We start from the raw sequence: 9,946 nt of genomic DNA on the forward strand, positions 1-9,946 counted from the left end.
ATAGTTTTTTGCATTTTTCTCGAAAACTATAAGGCCTAGGATCACCGTTTGGGCTCAAATGAAAGCCAGTTAAATTCTGCATAGGATGATAAAATAAAAACATAACAGTGGCAGGAAAAGTTTCTCGCTAGAGCTCCCCGAATAAAAAAATCTGTTGTCTGTCGGAAATGGGTTTTACGTTTTCGCTTATTACTCAAACACCATACCTCGTATCAAACTGGGACCTCTGGCATTCGAAAGCTAATAAAATTCTCTTTCCAGTGATTGAATATCATGTAGAGTTTGATTAGTAAACATTCGACTTATGATGTTGGGAAGCGAGATGTATGCTCTTGAATGTTTATTCACATGGCCCTAACGTACATATAGTGTTTTTTTTTTTTTTTTGCTCATCATGTAGGACAAACATCGACGAATAGAATATATGAGTTTTGTGCCAAAATGAATATGTTTGGGTGGTAAAAAAAAAATAAGCCGAGAATACACATTTTTGGAGTGCGCGGCGGGCTGGGGAGGGGAGAAAAGCCTGTGCGTCATGCCTCACAGAACTTATTAACATATCCGCGCGCAAAAGGGTTAATTTACCAGTTATAGTTCGTGTCTTCAGTAATACATTATTAAGTAAAAAATTTGTGTGATGCATAATGTTAATATGTGCCATATTGTATTATGAATGAATGAAAAGTAATCCTATCTATCTATCTATATACCTAGGCTGCTTCCCCCAAGGAAAGGGAGGTAGCCGAGACAGGACGACACACTCCCCATATACTCATCCATTCGAACACATTTATTCGCATCTTAGCCCCAAAGGGGAGAACGGACAGATCCTCACCGCACCACACCGCACCATTCAGTAAAATTTCGGTTTTAACATGAATTTAAGTGTCATAGGGGTCCCACTCCAAAATCCGAAAAATCTGAAAATCCGAATGATTCTTGGTCCACTTCCATTCGGATCAGTGGACTTTTACTGTATATATATATATATATATATATATATATATATATATATATATATATATATATATATGTGTGTGTGTGTGTGTGTACCATGTCCTCTGCTTCCTGTAAATTTATTATCCCCTCTCCTCTGTGAAAAAAGTGAGATGATGTACAGCAGTTGAGTACTGGTAGGTGACCTAACATAATATACTCAGAATTTACCGTGACACCAGCAATGTATCCTCTTTATGAAAGAGTGTGAAATGATACACTTGCTGACTACATCTAGTGTTGCTCATAGTGAATGTGACTGAAGTTGGACAGTATCCTAGACCACTGATGCTAATGCTGCCAATTTACTCTGTGGGGGCCGGGTCTGCTGGGGATGGACTCCGTAAGTGATGCTTCAGTTCATATCGATTGCATGACAAGATTAATAAGAAACATTGATAATAGCTGTGTATTATTACAGCTGAAATCAGATTCATGACTGTTTAGTAATGCTTTGAACGAAGGTATAATGTTTGCTTGACATTATAATACGAGTATGCAACAGTGCTTGATTACAACTGATTGGTTTAAGATTTATAAATGATTTGAAATGTTTAGAATATAGTAAACACATGGCATATCCAAAGAAAAAACTCTGATGAATATGACGGCAATATCAGCCATCAAAGTTGCTGTTATTACTCAAGCTGCTCATGCCTGGCCCAGCAGGCCCGTCGACTACAAGAAAGTTAACTGACCCTATGAAGTCATCCCGTAGGTTCCTCACACCGTAGATGGGTCTGCGTCTTAATGTGGCAGGTGTTGTGTAGGCTTCCATAATACAGATTATGGGTGGGCGTATTGTACAAGTGAGGAACATGTTATATGTGATTTCTCCCAACCCAAATCTAAGCTGGTAGCTAAGGAGTGTAGGGTTATGTACTGATCTGAGACCGGCTAGGTGTACTCGATCAGGTCTATTTCAGGGTGGATATCAAGAGGTGGAACTTATTATGTTCTGATCGATGTATTATATTGCCCAGCATATGAAATAAATATGTACTGTATGCCTTTCTTCATTGCTAGTTTTTGAGTCAGACATGGTGTGATTACAGAGGCAACATAATGTAGTCAGTTCAAAATACGTTTACAGAGCAGTTTCTTGAGTAGGATTACGATTACACAAAATTCGAATGTAATAACAATGATTTGTTGTGAAATCGGAATTACAGGAATGATTACTTCCTATATATTAATAAAGTAGATGTGCCATTTTGTCCTGTGCGTTCAGAGAAAATATGGCAACTGTATACCCAGTCCTGCGATATGTATGTAGATTTTATCTAAAACCATGTGCGCACCTTTCCTTATTTCTGATTGTTTTTGTTTTAGGGAGGGAGGCTGGCTAAGAGCCATATCTTCCCTTCTTTCACTATTTGAGAATATTCAGTTTGGTAAGGGAGGCTGGCCTCCTAAAATTCATGGTTGGAAAATTGTATATAGCAGATGACCATCCCAGTAACCAGACGAAGCCACCTAGGGAGTTTCATTGAAATCTTTTATATATGATCCTGTATATTTTTGGGAGGGGGGCTGACACCCCAACAATCACTGGGGGGAGGGGGTCACGCTCAGCAAATATTGTATAACGGATTAAAGCCCATTGTACAACATGTACTAATGCATCAGAGCCATGCCTACCCTCTTTTCACCATTTCTGAGAATATTTGGTGAGGAGGCCTGACACCCCTCCTCTCCCACAGAATCATTGTTGAAAAATTGTATGTAGTGGAAGACCGTCACAGTAACTAGTTGAACTAACCTGGGAGTCCATCAAATAGCCTAGCAGTAGTTATAGTACACACACACACACACACACACACACACACACACACACACACACACTGAATCTTGTGCATTGGTATAGGGCGAGTTGCAGAGATGATTCCATCCTGTCTCACAAGACTGATAATATAAAGTGAAAGAAATCACAGTTTTGAATTTACATTGGTTATACTTGTATTAGTTGTGTAATAAATCACAGTCTTGATCTAGATTGTAGTTTACGTTCCAACAGCATTATTAAGGGAAACTTCTGTGTAATTTATCCCACTAACGTTCCAACAGCATTATTAAGGGAAGCTTCTGTGTAATTTATCCCACTAACGTTCCAACAGCATTATTAAGGGAAGCTTCTGTGTAATTTATCCCACTAACGTTCCAACAGCATTATTAAGGGAAACTTCTGTGTAATTTATCCCAGTAACGTTCCAACAGCATTATTAAGGGAAGCTTCTGTGTAATTTATCCCAGTAACGTCGTTCTGTTATAGTCTTCATAACTAATTTACTGTACTAGTTACCTGTCTACAACCATACTCTACAGACCTGCTGCATCACCCACACTGGAGTGGTAGTCAGCGTGTTATCCGATATAAACACCTGTGTTTCTTTTTCTGTTTTTACCCCGCATGCGTTAGAGAAGTAGGTTGGTTGTTTTACGGGGAGGGGCATTAACCCTCCGCCAACTCACTTCCTGACACGTAGGAAACACGTATGAGTTGGTTATGATTACCACCCAGCGTTGTAAATGGTTTCCTGGCTTACAAGAAGGCACTAGGCTTCTCATTCAACGTAAAGTCACCTGAAATGGAAAGAAGAATAAAAAGAGACAGGAAGGATGGGAGAAACAAGAAGAGAGGAGAGCAGATACAGGAAAAAAATGATAAAAATGAAGGAAGAAATACACAGCACTACACTAAGTGAGTGGATGATGGTTGCCAGCACCTAAAAAACGCCCTTGGGATATCGCAACTCTCATACCTCAAGGAGCCTGACAACGTCCAGGCAAATGACAGGCGCCTTTCATTCCCACCGTAGCTACTGTCCCTCATGTGAGTATTCAACACATAAACGGCTATGTCGCTGTCAGATCTGGTACAACACCAGTGCCACCTCCAGTTTATGTTACAGGAGATCTGGCTTCACCTCGTCTCTTTGCAAGAGTATGGCCAGGCAGCAGACCACCTGTATGATCAACCCATTTATGCCACACACACAGGTCCCACCAAAGCCTTGGCTGGTGGCGGGCCTGTCTTGCCTATCCCCATATCGTCCCCATATACAGTATCATAAATACTATTGTAGTGCCCACAGCACAATCGAAGTCCACCAGGGAGAATCTAATAACATGGCACCAAAAAAATATTGGCAGGATATTGACGCCGGTGTTGCAGGGTAAGTATATTGGGTATGTTTTGGGTGGTCAGCAGCAGTGGAGTACAACACACACGTGCACGTTGGGATTTCACGCAACTCATCGAATCTGTCTGATTCCACCTCTGGCAAAACTTAACATACTTTTTCTCAAAGTTGACACGCCTTACCACTCGTACTTCAGCACCCTGGGGCAGTAAAGGAGGAAAGGTGTGTGTGTGTGTGTGTGTGTGTGTGTGTGTGTGTGTGTGTGTGTGTGTGTGTGTGTGTGTGCGCGTGCCCATTATATCTCATGAACTGCTTGAGCTATCAACATGAAACCTTCAAGGTATCAAGATATGACCAAAATCTTGGCCGAGTTCGAAACGGGGCACTTGGGGTCAAGGTCAAGGTCACCAAAATGGCTGCCAAAGGCCAACTATTTTATATCCCTTGCCTTTAACATCATTATTGTCTCATGAAAGGCTTGAACTATCAACATAAAACCTTCAGGGTATCAAGACATGGCCAAAATCTTGGACTTGGCCAACAGAATATTCTGGCGAGAGATTAGCATTCGGCTTCCGAATGCTTTTCTTTCATTACTTCTTATTACATTATTTTCCTTCTGTGACCTACATCTGTTTTGCGTTCTATGTACAGTCTCGGGATTAAGTAAACTCCAGTCAAAGAATACACATCACTAATGAACCTTTAGAATGTTTAATCAACATTAAGTAGCACAGGAATCTCGCAAAGCCCATTATTCCATCCATGGCCTGTTTTCGCTGATTAAGGAATGATGTTGTATTGGCTTTTTAATGGAATGCTTCATTAAGTTGACAATTGTACACTGGATAGGTATACGAAAATATTTTTAAGTATGTAAAAGAAAATGTGAACATTGAATTTAATGAAACGAGCGCGCTTGCCAACCGTGTGACCTGCGTCACATTATGAAACCGCCAAAGATGGGATAAGGAAATGGACGTGGTGAGACACACAATGGGTGGGATGGGATGGGATATTGGTGGGCAGAGGGGCTTGGCCAAGAAAAGTGTATACCCTCTGAGAATGAGTGTTGTACAGTAGGCTTAGTGGTTTGAATGCAGTGCAGGATTGTTCCAAACTATTCTCCAAGATAGGTTCAAGGTGGTAGAGTAATTGGTGTGAAAGACAATATTCGGGTAGGATGACACGCAGCTGCAGTGGTGGTGGTGGTGGGGGGGGATGATAGTATGTTCTGTGAAATGGGTGCTGTAGAGTTAATGGTTTAAGTGCAGTTGTCTTTTACAAAATTTTCTTCAGCAACAGCAACAACAAAGCAACAGACTCTTGTGTTGCCCTAATTAGCCTGGCATCTTGCGTCGCAGGATTAATGCAAAGTCAAACATTATGTTGCCAAAGACGATAGGGTGTACAAAAGCTAAATGGTTGGCTGGCTGGATAACCTAATGCTTATAGGAACGCACGCAGTTTATAGACAATAAATTATCGGTTGAGAGTATGCTTAATAAAGATATATATTTGTAATGCAATATATTTGAATGACGAAGTTACGCTGTCATCGTATAAGTAATCATGATTAAGATTACGTTTCGAATGTACGATGCAGTTACTTTGTACATATTACTAGTATTGTGTAACAAGTTACGAATGGAATGATATGAAAATTTGTCATCCATTGTAATCGATTAAGACTACAGATTACTGTTTGGCCGGTTTGAGTGTCTGGAGTGGAGATGCTATTGGTGAGCGTTTGTGCAGTAATTGTGTTACGTGCCTAATTGTGCAGTGTAAAGCTGCTCTGTGTTAGCGGAGGTACTCTTATTGCAGGATTTTTTTTTTTTTTTTTTCAGAGTGTAACTGAGATGTGAAAGTAGTATTGATGCAACAGTAACGATGTACAGAACGTTGTTCTGTATGGTTTGCAAAGTGTTGTAGTGACTTAGCTAAGATGGGGTCCTTGCAGGGAAGACGCAGGACATAACTGACTTGATACATTTATACTGACTGTAGAGTAGGAAGAGTGTTTCCTTTTGTAGCACAAAGTTTGTCCTTTTAATTGCCCTAAATGCACTGTGTCTGGCGATGCAGTGCTTCTTAATGTGTTGTATATGGCCCTTGAAGGTGAAGCCAGCGTCATGTGCCGCTCCAGTGGTGTTACTGGAGGACCTGTGTGACATGGAGACGGTAGGAGTGAACTTGTGCTTATGATCGTTGCTGGTGGTGAGTGTAGTTGTGGATTTGGCCGAAGAGATCGTCAGCTTTGTCTTCAACCTATGTCTGAAGAGTGTTGAGGTAGTCTTGTTGGAGTGTGCAGGGTGAGTCTGCGATGTGGTGTGTGGTTTTGTTACAGTGTCATCTGCATATGTGAGTGGCTGGAGTGGAAGAATGTCATGCACGTGGTATATTTGAATAATGGGGATGAAAGATCAGATCCCTAAGGAACTCCACTAGGAAAATTTCGTGCCATTGATGACTTGCACTGGAGTGCAGCATTTGCGTGTCTACCAGAAAAGTAGGTGGCAAGTCAGAGTTTGGTGGTGTCTCCATATTAATGTAGTGTAGATTTTTAGTGTTTGGTTTACATAGGGGTATGATATCAAAAGTTTTACTAATGTCTATTCATATGGGAAGTGTATATTGTATCAACCTTGTGGTGTTGTCAGAAGCATATTGTGTAACGTTGTTTAGCAAGGTGTTTGTGCAGTGGACAGCTTTAAAGCCGTATTGTGAAGAAGTGGCACATTATGTATGATTTTGTTAAGAATTAGGCAGTTATCATAGTAGTGTTATGCAGAGTTATAAGAAGAGGCGTGTGTTGGGTCCATGTTTGGCTTAAGAGTAATGTTATGACGATTGTAGCATGTTTCCAGATATAGGGAATGATACAATGTGCATATGAGAATCCGACGATATTTGTCAGGGACTGGATGTCATGTGATACAAAACTGTTCAGTTGTAGGTTGCTGATGCAATCCAGCTCTGTCAGGTGTTTGTGATGTTTAGGGAAAGTGTATCATGTTTGAAAGGGTACAGCAAGGTAGAAAGGTTGCTAGTTCATTGAAGCAGTGATAAGGAGTAGGGAAGTGAGGATGGAAGTAATAAATAATCACTGCATGACAGTATTCTCATCCCCACTCTGGCATATGGAGGTGAAGCTTGGATCCTGGTGGAAGAGCATGAGTCAGGAATGATAACAGTGGTTATTTGAGAGGAGCATGTGAGTTACATGGAGAGACATACATACAAATGAGGAAGTAAAGGAGCATTGTGATGTTGATGTGGAGATGACTGAAGGTGTTATAGGAAGTCATTTGTGATGGTTCGGCCCTGTGGAGAGGAGATTATATTTGAGTGACATGGAGGGGGGAAGGAGGAGGGGGAGACCTAGGATGAGATGGATGGATGGATGGAGTGGAGAGATATATGAGAGAAGGGGAATGTGAGCTGGAGGGAGGGCGGCCAAATTGCAGAGGACAGCGACGTGGAGGCAATTTGTTTATGGCCACCCCTTACGGGATTAAGGCGTCTAACAATTAATAGGGATCTATAGAATACACTACCACTGAACTTCGTCTGGTATACCACTGGGAAAAAATTCTCTGATGATGGAGGAGGGCAAACTACTAAGGTGGAGGCGAAGTAGAGGCAACCAGTGGGCAAGTTTTTGTATCCTACACACTGTATTTAGTGAACCGTAAGGTACAGTTATACAGATACCTACGCTTTACTTTTTGATGAAACTAACACTGCGTGAAGAAGAGTGATAAATCAATTTCCAACCATAAAGGAACAGAACTGTGTTGTAACACTTGGTTACTGACTGATATATCTGAGGAGAATGGCTTTCTGTTGGACAAATGCATACCATTATTACTTAGTTCCTTGGATGTCAACTGAAAGAAATATTTTTGCTTGGTGGCATAATTTAATGGAACTATAAAGAGAAAAAATTTCAGGTAATATTAGTTATTGTTGTTGCAACTCCAGACTCATCTGGTCGTGAACCCAGTGGACTGCAGAACACCGGCCCTTTCACCTACTCTCTCCTAGAGGTCTTTTGTTCAGATTTTGTTGAAAGGATTGTGTGTTGTGACAATGTGGTGTATGAGATGAGTGTGTGTTGTGGTATGTGGCTGCACTGTAGTGTAGGCATATCGGATTGTTTGTGTTTTATATTGTGCTGGTATTGTAGAACAAGGACGAGTGGTAACTGCGTCACAGTCTGGCCGCGTGTACTTGTCTTGTTGGTTATGGTAACTTCTGAAGGGCCAATCTCCGGTAGTTGTTCATGAAGGATGCTGTTTGGCTGAAGGTTTTGAAAGGCTGAGATGGCTGTATGTATGCCTTCGTGAAGTGTGTTGCCTGGATAGAGTAAGCCTCAATTTGATGTGAAAAAAAGTTGTTTTTGTAATTGTTCAAATATCAGGTTTTATCGTTGGCAGGCACCATTAAAATAGAAAAGTATATGACCCTTTGCTTCCCATGTACAATTTTTTCCATGTTTAGGAGTTAAAGAAATAAATAAAAAAGGGTATTATTAATTTGCTTTTAATACAATATTGGTTCTTAGTATTTTCAAGGACATATTGGTTCAAGGAGTCAGAATAAATCATTGCCAACTACAGAAAAAAAGGACACTGAATGATGACTCATTTGATTTTTCCTACCTCAGTTTACTATATTCATGATACACATATCTTGGACCTCTCATTACAGCCCCTCTCTTCCTCCCCTGGCAGGAACCTTGTGAAGCATTCTTGGCGCTGAGTGCAGGTGGCAGTCATCTCGGTCAAGTTAACATCCGCTTGTGGTGCCACGTGCGTCAGGCACGCCAGTTCCTGGCACTCTGCCTGGGTGCTCTGGGACCATCCTATCGTGGCGCCAAGGCTCATATAGTACTGAACAGTGGTAACCAGGGAGAGTGTATAGTTGTTGGGGGTAAACGGAAGGAGGAGCAGGTATTTGCTACTCATGCTGAGATGGGATCTACTTATGAAAAACCCTTGACGAGAGGTTTAGTTTTTGTGTATGATAAAAGAGTAGCTAAAGGCCAGAGCATTGATTGTCTTGGTTATGGAAGAGGTTCAGAGATGCTGAAGTCTTCTTTTGTCATCTGCACTAGAGATGACCCGCGTAAGAGTATCAGATGTCCCTTCGGTGAGGTGGTGTCAGGGCTGGAGGTGGTGAGCGCTGCTGTGAGCCACAACCCCGTCACTGGGGTCACCGTAACTCACAGTGGTCTTGTCCTGCCGGATGTCTTGACACACATCATAAAAGAGTAACTTTTACAGCCTCGTATGTTTTGTGCTGGGAACCTTCGATGGCTGTGAATGTTTTGAGCTAGTGAGAAAATCACAACACTTTTTCACACGTATAAAAAGTTTACGTTAGAACTGGCTATTGTTAATGTGTCAAATGTTTCAAGTGACTGTGGCAGTCTAAACGAAGGTCGACTAATGTTGCTTTCATTTTTTTTTTTTTTTTTTTTTTTGTGAAATTACATTGATGAAAACCAGTATAACTCTAGAACAACATTCACTTATAATAACCGCATGAACACGACATTCTTGGTACACCATTGACTGTAGCCTACATACTGTTTAAGAAAATATTCCAGTTGTCGAATTTACCTTTATCTGAAGTAACAGTAAAGTAGATGACTAAATTATAAGCATTACAAACACAGCAAGAGGACAATACAAATATTTCACAAAAAGTTTGGCTATTATTTGTGCTGTTACCTAAGGTTCACCCAATATTTTTTTTTTTTCAGTGTACATGCAACTTTATTCCTAATTGAAATTTCT

At 40.9% G+C, this 9,946-nt stretch overlaps 1 protein-coding gene across 1 annotated transcript in view; it reads left to right on the forward strand.

The window, feature by feature from the left end:
* The window catches only part of LOC145416257 (uncharacterized), a 54,854-nt gene extending 45,433 nt beyond the window's left edge, over positions 1-9,421 (forward strand). The window contains exon 5 of the mRNA XM_080285257.1: positions 8,879-9,421. Coding sequence (XP_080141383.1) covers positions 8,879-9,421 — 543 coding nt within the window. The remainder of the gene's footprint in view (positions 1-8,878) is intronic.
* The last annotated feature ends 525 nt before the right edge of the window (positions 9,422-9,946 follow it).

This window comes from Coenobita brevimanus, chromosome 105 (assembly GCF_032717465.1).
Source record: "Coenobita brevimanus isolate Jiangsu-jjx chromosome 105, ASM3271746v2, whole genome shotgun sequence".
In the NCBI taxonomy this organism is placed as follows: domain Eukaryota; kingdom Metazoa; phylum Arthropoda; class Malacostraca; order Decapoda; family Coenobitidae; genus Coenobita; species Coenobita brevimanus.